General features: G+C 48.6%; 1 protein-coding gene across 1 annotated transcript; it reads left to right on the top strand.

Moving 5' to 3' along the window:
• Positions 1-2869: 2869 nt before the first annotated feature.
• CHMP4B (charged multivesicular body protein 4B) lies at positions 2870-19619 on the top strand. The gene is made up of 5 exons (XM_065754096.1): positions 2870-3179; positions 15149-15326; positions 16061-16175; positions 16554-16680; positions 18795-19619. The coding sequence occupies exons 1-5, from the start codon at positions 2984-2986 to the stop codon at positions 18860-18862; spliced, it is 684 nt and encodes a 227-aa protein (XP_065610168.1). The 5' UTR covers positions 2870-2983; the 3' UTR covers positions 18863-19619.
• The last annotated feature ends 156 nt before the right edge of the window (positions 19620-19775 follow it).

Raw genomic sequence — 19775 nt, 5'->3', positions numbered from 1 at the left:
AACAGGAATAAGATTGCTAAATATACTGTTCCTATTTTGCTGCCCTCTTTACCCGCAGTGTATAGTGTCATTATGTGGCTCCGGGTGCTGGCTGCAGCACTGCACTCAGACCTATTTTGAGGTAACGTGTGGTGCAGCTCTCCTCCAGCTCAGAGGATGGTCTGGAGGAATGGCCGCTCCTTTCTGGGACCTGCTTTCCTCCCACTCTGCTCACAGGTCAGTCAGTGGCAGTGAGGTGCTTGAGCTGGTTTCCACTTGCTACACTGGATGTAATTCAACTTCAGCAGGACCACAGTACAGCTCCACGTGTGACTGTGGGTATGTGGGCTGAAGTACACTGTCCCATTTGTGTGTGTGTGGTGCTGTTACACAGTTAGCGTTTCACATCAGCACACAGTTTTACCTTTACCATAACCATCATCCTGTTAGAGTAAATCTCACAGTAATCACATGTAAGATAATGTAACAGAGGTCCCTGATCGGAAGAGAGGCTGGGCTGGGTGATTGTGCAGCTCTTGCCTTCAAAACCTCCATGGCTGAAAGCCTTGTCCATGCTTGATGAATGCCCCAGAAGGAAGGCTGCAGGTGTGGCACAGGGGCAGTGGCAGCCCTGGCTCTGCCCTTTGAGAAGGGGAAAAATAAAGAAGCAGTTATTAAAAAAAAATAAAAAATCTAGAGGAACAAAAGTCTAAATTTTGACATAGTAGAAAAATCTCTTGGAAAAGAGAACTGAATCAGGAAAAGGTAGCTGCTACCACTGACATTGTGAGTGATTTGCACTGCTGCTCTGTGTGTGTAGAACAGCTGTGCAGGGAAGGTGGTTTCTCAAAGCAAGCCACAAACTCTGGAAACCCCATTTCTTGCTACCCTGTCCAGCTATATAAGCTTCTCTGAAACCTAGGGTCAGTTAAGATGTGCACAAGCTGTTCTATTTCCTGTGTGCCAAACTGCAAGTATTTTACCCAGAAACTGCATCTCTGCTTCTGCAGCATGTGCTGGGGAGGAGCAGAGCTGCTGGGCTGTCAGTCTGTGTGCTCTGAGCACCGACAGCCAGACCCCTTTCCACAGGGCTGGCTGTGTTGCAGGCACGGATATGCTGTCAGAACCTCTTGGTGTTTTCTGGAGGTTTCCTGGAGTACCTCAGGCTGGATGCCTGCTCTGGAAGATCTGCAGCTGATGCTGGATCAGAAGTGTCTCTGGTGCTCAGCATCCACCTCTGGCAGCAGATCATAGAGTCATAAAGGCTGCTAGGACACTGTGTCTACACTTTGAGACCCTGAAGTCTCCCTCTGAGGGCCTTCCTACCCTGAAGTGGGTTCTGTAAGCCTCTCTGCATTTTTCTTCTCCCTATTTCTTTGCCTTTCTTCCATGCTTGCCATGACAAAGCTAACGAGCTAGAGTGAGGCAGGGTCTGCCAGGAAGCATTGTTGTTGACCTCTTGCAGATGGATTTTTCTCGTTGAGCTGCTCCTGTCCTGCAGCCTGTGCAGGAGGCAGTTAGCTGTGTCCATGCCTGGGGGCAGCCAGCTGTGAGCCTGGGGTGGGGTGTATGCTTTGAACAAACCCAATGCTGCCCTTCATCCTGCCTCTAGAGCTGCTGGGCTGCAAATCGTGGAGGTGGGCATAAAAATGATCTGAGGGATGGCACTCCTCCCCTGGGAGGACAGGCTGAGAGAGCTGGGGCTGCACAGCCTGGAAAGGGCTCTGGGGGGGGCTGAGAGTGGCCTTCATATCTAAAGGGGCAGTAAGAATGAAGGGGGCAGACTCTTGAGGAGGGCCCGTTGTGACAGGACAAGGGAAAGTGGCTTCAAACTACATGAGGGGAGATTTGGATTGGATATAAAGAAGTTGTTTAGAACAGGGTGTATGGGAACCGTTGAATCACACGGCCTGAACCACTGATGGATCACCTGAGGTGAGCACTGAGTCACAGGGGCACAGGTGAAGGCAATGCACTGTGTGACCAGAAGGGGAGGAGTCTGAGTGCACCTCTCCCAGACCCCATTTAAGGGCTGACCACCACTGGGAAAGGATCTCTTGCTGGAGATCCCTCCCGTGTGGAGTTATTGGTGAGCCTCAACCACCTGCAAAAGGTGAGCCTTTCTTTATTTACTGGTTGTTCGTTTACCACCCAGTTAAGCCAAGCAAAATATACCATCCACCTCATTATTTTCTGTGGATACTATTCTTTCGGGTTATTCACACTGCACAAGGGTGGTGAGGCACTGGCACGGGTTGCCCAGAGAGCCCTGCAGACAGCCAAAGTCAGGCTGGACGGGGCTCAGGGCGCTGACGGAGCTGCGGGTGCCCCACTTCATCGCGGGGCTGTGCCGGGGGGGGTGGGGGTCTTTAAGTGCTCAACTCCAATGACTCCGTGGCTCTGTCCCGTGGCTCTGCGCCACACCAACAGCGCGCTTACGGGCCGCCTTCTGCATTTTTCTTCAGTTATGCTACAAAATCGGTAGCAGAAGTATAATAAAAAGAGATCTGAGAGCTCTCGCGGCTCTGGCCGCTCGCACGTCACGAGCCCGTTAATTGCTGGCCGCTTCCCCCCGCTCGCCTGGCTCCGGCCGCGCTCTCGCTGCCCGCCCCACCCCGCCGCTCGGTGCAGCCCTTCCGTTCCGGCACCGCTCGCACCACGTGACTCTCGCACTCACCGGGCGCCGCAGTGGCGACCGCTCTTCCGCCGGCGTCACCCGCCGTATGACGCTACTTCCCACTTCCGCCCGCCGCTCCGTACTACGTTTCCCAGCGTGCCCCTCGCGCGGCCGCCGCTCGGCGGAGCGGGGTGCGCCGGGAGCCGTGTGCGGCACGGGGGCGGGGAGCCGGGGCGGGGTGCGGGCCCGAGCGAGCGGCTGGAGGCGGCGGAGCAGCGCGGGAGGAGCGGAGTTGTTCGGCCGGACGGAGACCCGAGCGGGGAGGGGAGCGCCGTTCGCGCTCCGCAGCCGCCATCGCTTCCTAACGCGGCCCGGCGCAGCGCGGCCATGTCGGGGCTCCTGGGGAAGCTGTTCGGGTCCGGCGCCGGCGGGAAGGGCGCCGGGAAGGGCCCGTCCCCGCAGGAGGCCATCCAGCGGCTGCGGGACACGGAGGAGATGCTGAGCAAGAAGCAGGAGTTCCTGGAGAAGAAGATCGAGCAGGAGCTGGCGGCCGCCCGCAAGCACGGCACCAAGAACAAGCGCGGTGAGGGCGGGGCGGCGGCACCCCGGGATGGAGCCGGGCCTGGGGGGGGGGAGGAGGGGGTCACCATCCCCGGAGGTGTTGAGAGCCGTGGGGATGTGACATTGAGGGTCGGTGAGTACGGAGGGGTTGGGGTCGGTGCTCTTCGGGGCCTTTTGCGGTTGGGCGCTGCCTCCGCTTTGGGTGTTGACGTTGCCCGTCTGGGCGGTGTCAGGATGAGGGCAGCAGGACTCGCTCCGCGCGGGGTTAACCCCCGCAGTGCCGCCCAGCAGGGTCTCCGTGGCCGCTCCTTCCTTTGCTCGGTCGGCAGCCGGGCCTACCCCGGACATGCGGGGCCTCTCGGGGCTGGCACAGGAGCGGTGCTCCCAGCCCGGCCTGCTTCCACATCCGCTCCTCCTCAGGGGGCACAGTGAACTTCACCATCAGTTTGTAACTGGTTGCCACAGTTGTAATAAGACAAAGTTTCTTGTGCTGCTTTATTTTTAATTTTTCCTCAGCGAAAGCATGCATCCTTTGTAGTTGTCCCACTCTACGGTTCCTTCGTCTGCTTTCAGTGACCCCTTGTGATGTGTGTTGTTCTGTTTGTGCTGTTGCTTGCTGAGGTCCTCAGTCGCTGTCCCCGCAGCTCTGTCCGTGCCCGTTCTGTGCTGTGGGTGCAGGAGGCACAGGATGGACAAACTGCACATTGACTGCGGGGCTCCAGCTCAGGTGAACTGACATCCCCAGCAGAACAGGATCCCAATGAGTAACGAGTAATTAAGGAGCTGTGAAATCAAGAAGGGCTGGGGTGGTGTTCTGGTGGAAAGCAAAATCCTATCTGTCCATGTATCTATCTGCTTCCTCCCTCCCTCCCCCATCTTTTAATTTTTCAAGAGGCTTTCTGGGCAGCTTTGTGCTTGGGAAGGGCAGCTGGTATCTGCTGGGGCAGTGTGCTCTGCTCAGAGTGTTGTTCATCACGTGGATGGCACGAGTTGTGGTGGTGTTTTGGTTTTTTTATATCCAGTTGTGTGAACTTGTCCTTCTCTGACAGCAGTCGTGATGTTTTGTTTCAAAGCCAGTTGTAATGTAGGGGGAAAATAAAAAGACATTGCTTTTTGTGTGTGTACGGTATCTTCTGAATTGAAATATTTTGATATCGTTGAAACATGCTAAGGGAAACCAATTGAAAGCTAGCTTAATGAGTCCATTGGTTCAACATTTAGAAAATGCAGCTCTGAAACTTCCCGAGTTCTGTTCTGGTTCTCGGGTGTGCCCCAAGCACGTGGTGGGTTTTAGTGACTGATGAACTGCTGTGTATACTTCTTGTCATTTAGGATACGTAGCTGTGCAGCCAGACAGCTGCTTAAGAGATGCTGAAGTTGAAAAGGGTAACTAAGTGGTGTAAGTCCCCTCAGCCTGCTCTGTCACTTGGCACGGTGGCTTTCACCTTGCATTAAAATGTTTTTATCTGCCTGCGCAGTTGTGGCAGCAAAGTGCTCTGAGCAGTCCGGAGGGTCTCTAATGTTGGTGCTTTAAGCAGCAGTCCGTGCATTCGCTGCCAGCTGTCGTTAGGCCGCAGTACCCAGCAGCTCCCAGGAGGAGGAGAAGGCAGCTGGGCAGAGCAGTGCTTACAGCTGTGGGCTGAGGATGGTGAAAAGCAGGGCTGTGCTTGTGCTTTGTGTTATCTCCTGTGAGCAGTCAGCCTGCTCTTTTGGAAACTGTACGGCTTTGGGTGTTTACTTTTCTCGGGAGACTTTTGATGTTGCTTGTAGGTGAGGGACCTAAATCATGCGGTGAACTGAATGAGCAGCAGCGTGGTGTGGTTTGGGTGTCTTACAAGATGTAAATCTGTGCTGAAAGTAAGTCCTGCGTTAGCACGAAGTGCAGCTGTGAGCACGGTGGTTGGGTCAGGCACTCCAGCTTCCTGAAACGAAGCAAACCGCTGACTCCAAGGGTTGTCAAGTTCTGGTGCTCGGTGTTTGGTTTCAGGATAGCTCAGGGTGATCTTAATCACTGCTTTTCCAGTTCTACTCCTTTCCTTGTGGCCAACATCTAAAAAGCTGCCAGGGAAACAGCACCTGTAAGTAAAAGCAGTGGATTAGCTCTGGAAGTCCAATCTCTTTGGTCTGAAACTTCATTATCTCTTCTAGTTATATCTCTGTGTGAAGATTCCAGCAGGAAGGGAAACCTGTTCCCTCCTTCAGTGCCACCCTGTAGTCATGCCACTCAGGTCCAGAGTAACAGTGACGTCATGTTCCTGCCTGCCACAAACAAAAAAATGAATACTGGGCTAACATGCAGGAGATGGATGTGTTATGGATTTCCTATCTGCTCTGATTTCTGTTAGGTAATGTTTTCTTTTTCTCTGAGGTGAAAGTTTTTTTCCATCACTGTAAAAGAACACATTACTTTTTTTGTTTTCTTTTTTTGGCATTGGTGAATGAGTGCAGAACGGATTCAAAAGCACAGCTAAATTCCTGCTGTGTAATTCAGGCTTTTCCTGGAAAGAGAACACTGCTGTTTTCCACCCCACACCAGAAATAAGAAAGCAAACACGCAAGCTGGATGTAAGCTGAAGCCACAAGTCCAGGTTTTCTGCCCACCTCTGTCTTTTGGCAGGTCTTGGTGCTGCCCAGCTGCCTGACTAGCAGGAACGTGACCTCTTTGCCACCCTCCTCCATGTGCTGTCCCCAAGAGGCCCCGGTTTTGTTTTTGGAAATCACAAGAAGCTGTTTGAGAGGTAGCAGCAGCCCTATAGCAAACCCTACCCAGCCCTTCTTGTCACACTGCAGCCTGCCAGACCCGTGCTTTCAGTCACAGGCTGAGTTAAAATGCATCCCCCCCTTCCAGGTGCTTACCTGTGGCAGTGTGAGCACTGATGGAAGCCAAGGGCAGGCAGAGTCCTTTGTCTTGCCCTGAGATTCATGAATTGAGTGCTTAAACATCTGGCTCTGGAAAATAGTAATAACTCTTTTTAATTTAGCTAATAACTCTTTTTAAGGTGTTTGCAATTCTGCTCACCCTCGCTGAACAGAGGCTTTTTGAGTCAGGTTGCTGTAGTGCAGAACAGTTGGGGAGTACTCACAAAAAGAACTTCAACAGGTCACACAAATGAAAGCAAAAAGCCTGTAGTTCTGCCAGGTGCATTTTGGTGACTGCAATACATCCTTTCTCTGTTCCTTTCCTGGTTCATGCAGTGTCAGAGACAACACCTGGTATGTCTGCAGCCACCCAGCTTGTTGTGATTGCTGTTTCTATCCCATTGCATTGGATTGTTGGACTCCAGTACCGATGAAGCCTCAACCCTAATTGTTGAAACCTGCTTAAGGGCTCCCTTTGCCAGTTCACAGCTACAATCTGAAGCTCATGTGAAGTGCAGATTTGGTTTAAACCTCCTTTTAGGTCCTCAGATCATTCAGCAAACTGCCTGCTTGTTCCTGCCCGGCAGAATGCACGTGGAGCTGTGTTTCTGGGCTTCATGCTTGTTCCCTTGAGGTCTCCTTGCCAAGCTCTCCCAGCCTCCTGCTGTGCCCCCCTCCAGCAGCACTTGCTGGTCAGGGGAGTCTCCCTGCTGCTGGGATGCACGCTGGATTTTGGTTTGGATTGGAGGATGTGGAGCTTGCTCTGACGTGACTCCAGCAGCCCTCTGCAGGACGGCATGTGGTGTGGCTGTGATGCTTCCCAGTGCACAGAGCACTGTGGTGTTCTTGACTTCAACAAAACCTCGGGAGCAAAAGTGAGGGCTGCTTTTTCTGGAGAAATTGCAGTGCTTTCAGGCATAAAGTAATAGTGAAGGACATGGCTGTGCTTCATTGATGAGCAGGAGATTAACTTAAAATACAGAAGGGAGGGGCAGCCTCCTGTCAGGAGTGGTCTGCAGCCCCAGTGCTGTTGGGGACAAGAGTTTTTGTTTGCTGGGTTTCTCTGCAGTTTCTCTTCACCATTCATTAGACCTGAATAAGAAGAGTACCATCCCCTCTGAGCTTTTATAGGGCTGGTGCACACTGTGCTGCCTGTCTGGTAGAACTGAGCAGTCCCCCATGCAGGAGGACTGCCCAGCTGGGTGCCTGTGTGTCCCAGTGTCCCCAGCCTGCCTCTGCATTGCTGCAGGGCTTGGAGGAAGCAGCAGTGAGCTGGAGTGAGCACTGCTGGCAAGATGCTCATGGTTTTGCTCTCACCAGTGGAGTCCTCATCTGTTTGGGATCTGCGAGTGGTGAGGCTCTGAGATGGTTTGTGTGGGGAGAGCGGAGTGTAAAGTAAAACCTTGCCTCCTATGCTCACCACCTAAAAATGGATGACTTTGTAAAACTAAACACTAAAGGAGCTCAGGCTCTGGGACATGCTCTCTGTGAAATTCACAGCCAGGCATCCAGCAAAGCAGGATGCCTGTTACAGAGTCTGAGACAAAAAGGAGGCAGTTGGAGGATGGCACAGCATAACATCCTTCTCTCCAAATGAGAAATACCTGGACTTGATGGAGTGCATTGTTTGATGGATAAGGAGCTGGTTAGGAGGCTGTAGCCAGAGATAGTGGTCAGTGGCTCAGTGTCTAGATGGAGATGAGTGACAAGTGGTGTCCATTACAGGTCAGTACTGGGACCAGTGCTCTTTAACATCTTTACCAACAACATTAACATTGGAAGAGTGCACTCAATCCCACTGTAAACAGTCCTGTGATGCTGGAGGTGCCCAAGGCCGGGTTGGATGGGGCTGTGGGCAGCCTCATCTGGGGGGCTGGGTGTGCTTGAAGGTCCTCTCCAACTCAGACTATTCCGTGACTCGGGAGGGTTATGGTAACAGTCTGTGTTGCTGACCCTGGATTCTGCAGTTGATTACTGCCCAACCATGTGGCTTTGTCTTTAGAAATGTAATTAAGTCCTGGCCTCCAGAGGCATTCTGCAGCACTGCCAGTTAAGTGTTTATGGGCTGAGTCAAGAAGTACAAGGCATTTTAGTAAATATGGTTCCGATTATTTGCTTTATAGTTTTGGGGTTTACAAAGACTTACAGTTTTAACATTTTCCCCTCTCTCCATCATCCATTAGCACTGGAATCAGAGTTCTCACGGAAAAGAGAGTTTTCACATTGCAAAACTGTGGCTTCACCAGGTGAGATGTCAGCAGAATGTCAGGTGTTATGACAGGCTCAGGAAGATCCTGTGTTGTAATAATAGCTACAAAAGCTGGAGAATGAGTGAGAGTTTGCCCAGTTGGTAATGTGCTTTGTTCCCAGGAAGAGCAGGTCTCAGTGTGGGCCATGCAGGGCCAGGATCTCCTGGGTTTTGTGCCTTGTTTGCAGAAATATTGTTTAAACATAAGGATTATTTTTTCCTGTCAGATCATTCCTAGATGTTAAGAAGATCCTGAGGTGCTTAAGAAGAGCTACTTCTGTTCACAGAATTGCAGAACTGCAGGGGTTGGAAGGGACCTCAAGAGAGCATCGAGTCCACCCCCCCTGCTTCAACAGGTCCCTGCAGTGTCACACAGGTGGGCGTTCAGCCAGGTCTTGTATGTCTCCATAGGAGACTCTCTGGACAGCCATGCTCCATCACCCTGACAAGCTGGGAAAGGTAAAGCTGAACCTCTCCCTGATGCACTTTTTGGCAGAAGGATTCAGAGGAAGAGAAGGGTTTCTCCCTGGGATTCCCTTTAGCAAGGCATCCTTCAGTAGGTGCAGCATGAAAATGAAGAGCCATGAGGATCCCAAAGGGCCTTTAAGGAGCATGCTTTATTTCATCCAAAACCCCTCAACGTTTGCTGACCTCTGAATAATCTCTCCTTTGAGTGTAAGCATCAAATTGGGATGTGAAGAAGGTGCAGATTTTTAATAGCAGCATTTTTGGAGCAGTTTGAAAGGGTGGGGGAGGATAACTTACCACAGTCTTAGGGGGAGAGAAGACAAAACTGTCCTGGGGCTTATCTTAGTGGGGATTGTTGACCAGAGGAGTGCTGCCTTAGCGTTCAAGGGGCCGGGTCTCTGTAATGCTGACCCTGAGTTTCAGCCCTGTCTCAGTCACATATCACACTGCAGTCATGGGTTCTGACCTTCAGAAGTGCCCTCTCTGCACTCGGTGACTCACAGGTGATAAGGAAGTGGTGAGGAGGTGTGACACTGTGGGGCTGCGTGCTGCTGGGACACGGGGACAGCCAGGTGTGTGCTGGTGGCACCGGGCTGCTGGCCCCTTTGTGTCGGAGGCACACAGCTCAGAGCATGCGTTGCACAGGGATGGCTTTTCCTCCACCTTCCCCCCCCTTTCTTATTTGTAGATTTGTAAACCTTTACTGTTTAGTTTAATCTCCAGCAGAATGGACTAAATGTTCTCACAGTACTTTCTGCAGAGGAAAGTTGTAATCTTGTTTGAAATGCTGAGAGGACAGAAACCTTTCATTCTCTGCCTGGATTTAGATGCTTTGTTAAAGTAGTTTTAGACAGGTGCTTAATCTCCGAGCTGGAGAAGGCTGAGAAAAGCTGCCTGCCTTTTGAGGAGAGGGTTTGGGAGCTCAGTTAATGCTCACAGAAGGGTGAGTGGGGACCAAGGCCTGAGCTTCAGGCACTTCGGGTAAAATGTTCCTGCAGAGGAGGGGATGGAGGCTGCTGGCAGCAATGCGAACTCCGTGGGAGATGTTGTCTGTGGTAATGGGGTGATAATGGCTGCAGGCTTTCAGCATGAAGCAGCTTTTAGGAGTGGGTATATCCACCAGACATCACAGGTCTCAGGGGTTGGCCTTCCTAGGAAAAGCAATTGTGCTGCTTTGCCCTCTGTTAGCCGTGGAGGTGCTGTGAATTTATGTGTCCATGCTTCACTGCTTCCTTCTCCAACCACTGTCACACCACGATGCTTAAAGTCCAGACTGTCTTCCTGGTCCTCCAACACTTGGTGCTGTGCAGTCACCTTGGTGACAGGCAGCTTAGAAACTAATGGGCACTCAGTTAGCAATAGGCTTGGGTAGCAACTCGCTGGCTGTCCTTGTTTCTTCCTCTGTGTGAGGTCTGCTTGGCCTTCACTTTCTCCTCTTGTAGAGAAATCTTGCTGTGTATTTATTCAAGGTTAAACTCACAGGTAGGAAGGAATTGTGTGAGACTGTGGCAGGATCCATCTCTATTGGATTTACACCTGCCTCTCTGTAGCACTGGGGGTTACCTGGTGAATTAAGTTAGCTTCTGGGGATACCATGGGCAGTTTGCTCATTGTCAGCATCTGCAAAGCCATGGCATGCAAGGAGCAAATTGCTTCTGCTTACTGGTGCCTCTAGTTTATCCCATTTCAAGGACAGCAGGGGTGTTGGTGGTGATAACGTTTTCTGCAGTGCCATGAAGATGGAATTGCATTTTCAGGAGCAGCAAAAGTAGTGATGCATGTCCTGTTCCCACTCAGGTGTGCGGTGCAGGGAGCAGGATGCTGACCCAGTGCTGAGCAGTGGTCTCCTGTTCCTCCCAATGGCAGTGAGCAGATGCTTGGTGTGCACCTACCTGTGAGAGGAGTTCCCATGCTCACAGCTGCCTCTGGGAAAGCACAGTTTAATTTCAGCACAGCTCCCAAATGCTTTCCCCACTGCTGAAGGAATCAGTCCTCCTGCCCTGCCCCAAGCTCAGATGTGTTGCTGCTAGCAGAGCCTGTGGTTGCATGTAGGTGAAGAGGTGTCTTGAGTTCTTTGTTTTTTCTATATTTTTCTGCTCTCACTATAGAAAAGCATTAGTTCAGTAGGGTTTCTAAGGGCATAAATTTCCCTTTAACTGCTTGTCCAGCACATGTACCAGCAGCACTAATTTGCAGCAGGGCTGATGGTGTTTATTGAAATTACTGACCCTTTCAGTCAACTGCTTCTCTCTGAGTGCAGTGCAGTGTGGCAAAAACTGTATTGTCTCGCTGCCTTCAGATAACTGTGCACTGTCTTCTACCAAAGTGCTGTATATGTATATATTTTGGGGCAGATTTTAGACATATGTCAGCACTGTTAACAGTTACTAATGTCCAGGTTGAAAAAACTTAAAATTTGCATAAAATTCTTCCAGACTGACTGTGTTTTTAGAGAAGTGAGATTATTTGGTGAACTGTAGTGTTCTGTCAGGTGGTGAGTCTGGGTGAGGCAGCTGGAACCTCAGCATTTCCCCTTCTCACTTGGGAGCATTCATTTCTCAGGGGTGACACGGGTCCTTGCTCATCAGCTGTACACAAACTAATACTTCAGGGCTGTAAGAATGGACAGAGGAATGCCTTTTTATATATCAAGAAGTCTGAGTTTCTAAGAAGGACTTAAAATTTCTGTAAATTTACTTTCTAGATTCAGGTAATTGAAGCAGGCAGTTGGGCCTGATGGCAGCTTGCACTCTGATCATTTAGGTCCTTATCAGTGCAGGTTGGGTCCCATGTCCCACCCGTAGCAAACTTCCTGTAATGATCCAATATTTTTGCTGTGATGGGGTTTGCTTTGATTTGTGAAGTGAAGATTATCTTAAGTGTTGATCTTCTGTTTTTTTTTAACAGTGAATTCAATGTCTGCTAACGAGTTTTGCTTCTCTCATCAGCTCAGCTCATCTGTTTAGCAGGCAGGGAGAGTGATCCATCAGTTGTGGGTCAGTGGTTACTGTCTCTTCCTCGAGTGCAACCTGCGAGAGGTTTGAGCTGGGAAAGGAAAAAAGAAAATGAGGCAAGTGTAAATCCTCCCCTTCTTCATTTGAAGAGGTACTGCTGTTTTTCTATAGAAATAGGAATAATCCAGGAATGAGTTAACCCACCCAAAGCCTTGCTGCTTCTGAGAGGAGAAATACCCAGTGCCAACACTCACTCAGCACGAAGGCGTGTGTTCTCCTGAGAAACACTCAGCACACAGCATGGAGGGAACAGCTCGCAGTGCTTATTTCTTTCTGAACGTATCTGGCCCTTCACAGAAGCTGCTGGCAGATGCTGCTCAGGTGATCCTGTAATCTCACACAGCTTGTTTTATTCTAAGGTAAGGAAATCGGGGTGCACGGAAAATGCAGGTCAGCTCCTGCCAGCAAAAGGTGCTGAGCTGTTTGGCAGCAGGCTGCGTGCGGGTGGTGAGTGCAGGGAGCCTGCCTGGGCCAGGGGACAGTGCTCTGAGCAGAACAAATGCTGGTGTGTCCTGCTGGAGCAGCTCCACAGCCAGTATGGCTGGGGGTGGAGTTACAGTACCTGCTGATGTCATGCGATCTTGGAAGTACTAAAGGTGTAATTTGTGGTGCTGACCCAGAGCCCTTCAGTTTTGTGGCCAGTAAATGCAATTGCTGTCCTTGGGAAGAGGAGAGATGGGCTGTGTTATACTTGGGCTTCGGAGGCACACCCACTGCTTGCATATATGTGAAATACCATGATGCTGGAGGGTGCAGCAGTGGCTGACTGACTCTCCTTCAGATTTATTTGAAGTTCAGGAAATGGATTTTGTGGGGAGAAAAGATTGAATGCAGTTCCTTTCAGCTTTAATTGCTCTGACTTCATTGAAAATGTAATAAAAATGTGTGACTCTGGCAGTATGGAGGATTTCAGTGGGTATTTATGCAGATGGTAAAGACTGCTTTGCCAGGTAAAAGTAGCAGAACTACTCACTGTCTTCAGAAATCAAAGCTGAAATAGGAGAGCAGAGAGGACCAGTCTTTGGTGCTCACCACTCTGCGCTGGTTATCCATCCCAGTGTGCCCAGGCACAGCAGCATTATGCACGCCCTGCATCTCTGTGCTCCCTTCAGGCAGCTGAAACATGGGCAGCCCCTGCTCCTCAGCTGGGTGCAGGCAGGCACTAAGGTTGTGGGAAGCTTTGTCCTTGCATTGCCCTGACTGCTGAGCAGGGAAGCAGAAGTGTCTGCTGATGCTTCTTGGCCTCCCTTGATTGCGTGCCCTTACGTAATGATGCTTGTTGTGTTTGGGTGCCTGAGCAGCTTGCTCTGAAAGTGCAAGCAGGAACTGTACTTATTTCCCTGTTTTTAGGGAAAGTTATGGTGGGGAACTGTGCATAAATTGTTGTACTTGGGTTTGTGTGGTGGTTATAAAGTCTGATTGTGCCTATAATTCTCCACGATGCACAAAATACTCAATAAAAGGATGTTTGGTCTCTGATGCTTCCCAGCATCTGCCAGTGTGTAAATGTTGCTGACAGCTTTTTCTTTGTAAGATAACTTTACCTATCCTTAATTCAGCAATGAGTTCCAAGTTAACCAGACCGAGTGTACCAGGGATGCATTGCTCCTCACTCTGTGCCTGGCATCAAGCTGCAGTGTTCCACACGATATCTGTGTTATGTCCCATTCTGGAGAGCAAATGCTGGCCTTTGTGTGACGTGAAAACTCAATCCTGGCCTCCTGCTGGTGCTGAATGAAAGCTGCTGGGGCTGTGAGGTTGGCCCCGGAGTAGTGGGGGATTTATACCTCATGGGGGGCGGGGGAGCACTGCAGTGCCTTGTGTTGGGCTTATGTTGGACTCACCTTTGTTTGTCCTTCTGGTCATATCTGCTAAATCAGCCCATGGCCCTCGTAGGTGCTTGGCAACCTCAGCTGTAGCTGCACAGTGTGGTTCTCTGTCTGGTGTTGCTGTTCCAGCACACTGGAGGAATTGGAAACTAAACCAATAGAGCATATTCATGGCCACTTTGAGAACCAGCTGAAGGAGTGTATTCCTCTTCAGGGTGCCTGGGTGTTGTCAGGATGGGATCTAACAACACATGGGGTGTCTGCCAGCTTTATCTGCAGACTTAATCCTCTTTCAGGAGCTGAGATGCTTTATTTCTGCTGCAGGGTGTGCTCACCCTGTCACAGCTGTCCTTGCTCTGGGAGAGGGTTCAGGGGAGCTCTCTGATGTGGGATTCCTCCTGGTGGGAATCTCTGGTGGGATTTCCTCCTCCTTGCTGCCCCAGCCCTCCAGGTTCTGTTAGGGAATCACACCAGGGACAGGGAAGGGTTTGGAGTTGTGCTGTGACATTATGAAGCCTGTATTGCCACCACTCCTTGTGCATGGTGCTGGGCTGTGCGGAGACCCAGGGAGCTGGTGGTCAGCAGCACTGAGCTCTGCTCTCTGTGACACAACAGGGCCTGGGGGGGCAGCAAGGAGCCGTGTTAGGGGAAGCTCAGGTGGGGGTCAGGGAAAGGCTGTGCCCCAGAGGGCAGTGGGCACAACCCCGAGCTCTGGGAGCACTGGGACACTGCTCTCAGCCATAGGGTTTGGATGGAGCTGTGTGGATCTGTAAATTGGACTCAGTGCCCCTCATCGGTTCCATCCAAGTTGGGATACTCTGTGATTCCCTGCCTGTATGCTGACCATTTAAACAGGGTGGCCATGGGTAAGTCTGTCTGTGTCAGAAGTGCTGTGGAGGAAGCTGTAGTTGTATGCTTTGCATGATGTTGCACTCCATTGTTGCTCATCAGACGGTGGAGCTCCGTGCTTGGTTAACACTGCCCACAGTGCTGCTCCTACTGAACCTTTACCCACTTACAGGCAGGATTACTGGTAAATCCAGCTTGTGTGCACTGTGAGCATTTCAAGAAGGAGCATGCAGCAGGCTGCAGTGCGGGCAGTACCTTGTAGCAGGAGTAAGGTGAAATGCACACGAAGTTTGTGTGTGTATACATCACAGCATTCAGCAGCAAAACAAAGAGAGCTTTGTCTCGTTTCCTATTTGACTGAGCTTCTACTGCCAGCAGCTGCACAGCATAACCTCAACTGCACTCACTGCACCAGCAACCATGCTGGGATGTTTCTGTGTGCATCAGCTTGTGTATTGAAGCCTGATGTTTGCTGCAGCCAGGTCTCTGTGCTGTGACTTGTTACAGCTGGCTGAGCTGCCAGTCCTCCAGTCACTTCTTGACATGCATCCTTCTGGCAGCTGCAGGTGGTCAGTGCTTACTTGGCCACCTTTAGGCAAGTAGGCAACCATAAGACAAACAGTACAGCATGCTGAATGTTGCTGTGTTCTGAGTAGCATTGGTACAAAACAAGAGTGGCTGGAACACAGATCTCACATGTCCTACTTTTCTTTCCTTTGCTCAGCTGCTCTTCAGGCCCTAAAGCGTAAGAAGAGGTATGAGAAGCAGCTTGCACAGATAGATGGCACCTTGTCCACAATTGAATTTCAGAGGGAGGCCCTGGAGAATGCCAACACCAACACTGAAGTGCTTAAGAACATGGGTTTTGCTGCTAAAGCCATGAAAGCTGCTCATGACAACATGTAAGTTATTCCCCTCTGTCTCCTTCTGTAGGACCCTTAGTTTGACATTTGATGTGCTAGATACCACTTATTTCATAACAAGTAATAGAGCCAGTGTAGTAAAATCTTCTTTTTAAGTCTGTAACTTAAATGCAGGTAAAACATTAGGTGTATTTGGGTATTGACCAAGATAGGAAGGATCAACTCTTTCTCAGCTTGGCACTGTTTCACGTGACACGACACCGCTCCTGGCAGATGCACAGTGTTTGTCCAGCAGAAGGTTCCCACCAGCGGAGTGTGAAGCAGACAGGAGAGCACACCACGACTGATCTGCCTGCAGACAGCAAGTTTCCAGCCTCCAGGGCAGAGTGAAACTTCTTTGCTGTGGAATGATGTACTTCTACCAAAAGCAAATATTGTAGATGTAATGTAATAATGCTGGAACAAGGAACAGAGCAAATGATTATTCATTTCAGAAATACAGAACAGAACCTTTCCACGTGAGGTCTCTGTATGTAAGTGCTGTGAGCTAAGCTTTTAGGAAGAGGAACAAAAATTGATGCATAACTTTATTGAGACCAGGGTGTGAGGTGCAGGGGGATAGAACTTAGATGCTCATACAGAGTATTTCTTTTAGGAACAACCTTGTAAAACGTTGCTGTGGTGTGGCATTATTACAAAAAACCCAAAAACTACATTCTTAAGCACTGCTTGAGATCGTGCCTGACTGACCTGCTCTTTCCTTTGTTTTATAGGGATATTGACAAAGTAGATGAATTAATGCAGGACATTGCAGAACAGCAAGAGCTGGCAGATGAGATTTCAACAGCCATCTCAAAGCCAGTAGGATTTGGGGAGGAATTTGATGAGGTATGCTTTGGATTTTCCTGTTTAAATGAAATCTTTCTTTTAAGATCTGCATGTCATGTGTTTCTAGGTATGACAAAATCTCTCCTGGAATTTGTTACTTGCTATTTCTGCCAGCACATACAGCAGCTGTGAACCTGACTTTATGCTGAGGATGGTCTGGATGGCCTGATCTGATAATACTTAGACTCACATAGCTTTGCTGCCTCCTCCAAGAGCAGAATAGAAGAATTAACATGAAGATTCAGGCCCTTTATATCCTCAGTTTGCACTGATCCTGTGCATTTTAGTTACTCTGCAATAACTTGGCTAGCTAAGTCTGTTAAGATAGTAAATATGATCTAAAATTTTGTTCTTATTTCTTCGTCTTTTCAAAACTAGGATGAGCTGATGGCAGAACTAGAGGAACTAGAACAAGAAGAATTAGACAAAAACTTGCTGGAAATAAGTGGTCCCGAAACAGTACCACTACCAAATGTGCCCTCGATATCGATACCATCGAAGCCAGGTATGTATGGATTAGAAACATCTTGGATTTATTTAACTTCCAGTTCCCCCAGTTTGAAGCCTAGTCCACTGTTGTCTCCTTTGTCTCTGTGGTTTGCATGTATTCAAGCCAGGCAGTAGCAGACTTGTGATCATGCCAGTTTTACAGCACACGTATCTAGCAAAAACTAGCATGATGATGTAATGTGCAGAGTGGCCAAGAAGTGTTGGTATTTACACAGACAGTTTAAAGCTGCTTTTCCAGCAGCACCAATTGCTTCTGTGAACTAGAAACGATACCTCATGAAATATAGTTGATTTGGATTACCTCTGACGTGCATTAACAGGAAATTTTGCAATCTGTTTTGCTAAATTTGCCATAAGGTATTACAAGGAAGTTGTAGACTTTGCAGCTCTTTTGTGTGCTGTCTTAGAGGGAAAAGAGGTCCAAAAAGCTTGAGGGAGGGAATATTCCCAACTGCTTGTCAGTGTATCTGTAATTATCTTGCTGTCTGTGGACTAATCAAAGACCTGGGAAGCAGCATGTAATGCCAAACAACAAGGTTCTGCTTCAGGTGGCTTGGTGAGAAGTTTTCTTTGTGTATGCTGTTTGTTTCTTTTGGATGTAACTGATTTTGTGTTTGTTTCTAGTTCTGTTTTATGAGGCAGAATGGCTGACAAATTCTGATGAGAGAGCAGCAAGTTACATTAAAGTATCTTGAATCAGTGCCTTAATCCAAATTCAGATTCAAGAGCAAGAGAAATAATTATTAGATAAATGTGGGTGTTGTCTTTTTTCTGCACTGCTGTTTTCATGAGGTTTGTTGCCATGAACACATACCAACCTGAAACTAAATTTACCTTCTGCACTGTATTAGGATTAAAAGTACTTTGGGTCATTACTGAGCAGACTTCCAGTGGGACTGCTTTACCTGACTGCTGTGGTAGAGCTGACTCCATTACCTCCTTTTTATTCATTGGGTGGAAAGCAATCATGAACTTTCTTGCCTTTCCAGTTCTCAGGAGCTGCCTGGATTTTGATGTAATCAGTGTAAATGAGGAAGGTTTTTGTTGCCTGCCACCTGTACTGATGTCTGGAGGAATTCAGGCAAAAGCTGTTTCTGTTTAGCTGAGACTGGATGAGCTTAATTTAGAAAGAGGAATTCCAAACTTGTACAAGCAGTACGTTTTGAGTTCGACTTAAAGCTAACTCTGTTCCCTTTTATGTGAATGTATCATTAAGATGACACAAGCTATTCTGAGCATGAATTATTTGACTTTTTTCCCCCCTATTAGAAACAGGACAGTTCTGAAGCTGGAACACTGTCTGAGGAAGAGCTTTTTCCTTTTTCCCTTTCCCTTCCCCTGTTTGTATTTTCCCAAGTTGCTGTAGTGATTTTTAGCTTACAGTGTTTTGCTGAGTTAATGGTTTTCATTCCAGGAATTGGACTTAATATATTAGAACAAACATCATGGTTAGCTCCCCTAGAGGGACCAAAACCAACTGCATGGCAGCATGTGCAGGCTGCTGCTTCATATGTGCACCAAGCCAGCTAGTGCTCATGGCAAGAGAGGACGTGCAGCACGTGGCTGGTTGGCTCCTCAGCCCCTCAGAGAGCAGAACAGGCACAGGAGTTGGGAGTCTCCCAGTTCTGTACTTAGCTGTACCAAAACCTGGTACCCTCTGTGTGTTTCTTTGAGGACTTACTGATGCAGTAAGGAATGTATTTGTGATCCAGTGATACTGGAGACAAGCTGCTGTAAGAAATGGTGTCCTACTGGGAGGGACTCAAGCTGAAGGCTCAGGGTGTCCTGCTGCATGGCATGGTGCTTGTAGCAAACAGTAGATACCACTCGTGTGCGCGTACTCCCCTCCATTCAAGTTTGCATTCTTCCTGTTAATTTTCCTCATTTAAAGTGGTGCCTTCAGAAGGTGCAGCTCGTGGTGGATTTTCAGAAGGTGCCTTTTAGTTCAGTTGATGAAGGCCTGGTGTAACATTTCATGCATCCTCAGCTGGTGTTTGGTGTCTCACTGGTTGGGTTGGTGGCATGGAGGCTGCTCTCCTGTTCTTGAGTGACTGCAGGGTTCTGTCGAGATTCCAACTCAAAACTCACTGATGTTTTAATCTTTTGCAGCCAAGAAGAAAGAGGAAGAAGAGGATGATGACATGAAAGAGCTGGAAGCTTGGGCAGGAAACATGTAACCACAGCAGTAATCAGCTGGAGAAAAAAGACTTTGATTACCTATTCTGGGTGCAAATATGTTGTGTTGAGGAGAAAGTATAAGTAAAATGTCTTTATCTTTAATTTTAACCTGAAGCAGTGGGAACTGCATTGCTGTTTTCTGCATAGCGTGGTCTGCACAAAGGAAAGAGAGGGGAGCAGGGGGAATTGCCTGCTGTTTGTGCAGCTGACTTTCTGTAAAAAGGTGTTTGCAAAATTAAACATGCAGCTTTTGGACTGTGCTAATGCCACTGCTGGATCTCTGTCTTCAAACGTTTGGGCCGTACTGAATTGAAACGAGCTGAAAAACTCTCTGTAATTTTAAGTCAGTTTAAGTGTGTTTAGAAGTCTTGTAAGGCATTAAAAAAAAAAAACAAAAAGGAAAAGTTGTGAGCCACCACTGGCTTCTTATTGTGTTTAGGTACAGGAATACTTTAGGTTTTTAGTTCTTTGCAAGTTATATTTATACCCTTGACTGATGTGTGGCCAGCCTCGTGTTTGTCACCACTACAACGTGGTCTCTGTTCCCATTTAATCGGTGATAATGATTTGCAATTGACAGATGCTATCTTGGAAGTAGGGAAGATTTAAATTTCAGTTGTACATTTTTCTACATAGCACTACGATGTTTATTGCTTTTTGTGATAATTGATAACCCATTCAGATACATGCACACAATTATTTTAATTAAGAAACTACTATGGATTGCACTGTATTAAATATCTCGATTAATTTTCATCTGTGGCTGCTGTCATCAGTTCCTTATGAATTTAAGTAACCTTCAAAGCTAGTTGAATTGTGGTGATCTGGCTTTCATTTCTTTGTATAAAACTCGAGTCTGAGCTGATGCCCGAGGACTCCTATAGCTTTTCACTTCTGCTAATATCTTCTGGG

The sequence above is a fragment of the Cyrtonyx montezumae genome, unplaced genomic scaffold, assembly GCF_038088225.1.
Source record: "Cyrtonyx montezumae isolate F1298 unplaced genomic scaffold, pur_monq_1.0 scaffold_9, whole genome shotgun sequence".
In the NCBI taxonomy this organism is placed as follows: domain Eukaryota; kingdom Metazoa; phylum Chordata; class Aves; order Galliformes; family Odontophoridae; genus Cyrtonyx; species Cyrtonyx montezumae.
Note: the sequence above shows the minus strand (reverse complement) of the source record. Positions and strands in the feature narration are given on the sequence as shown.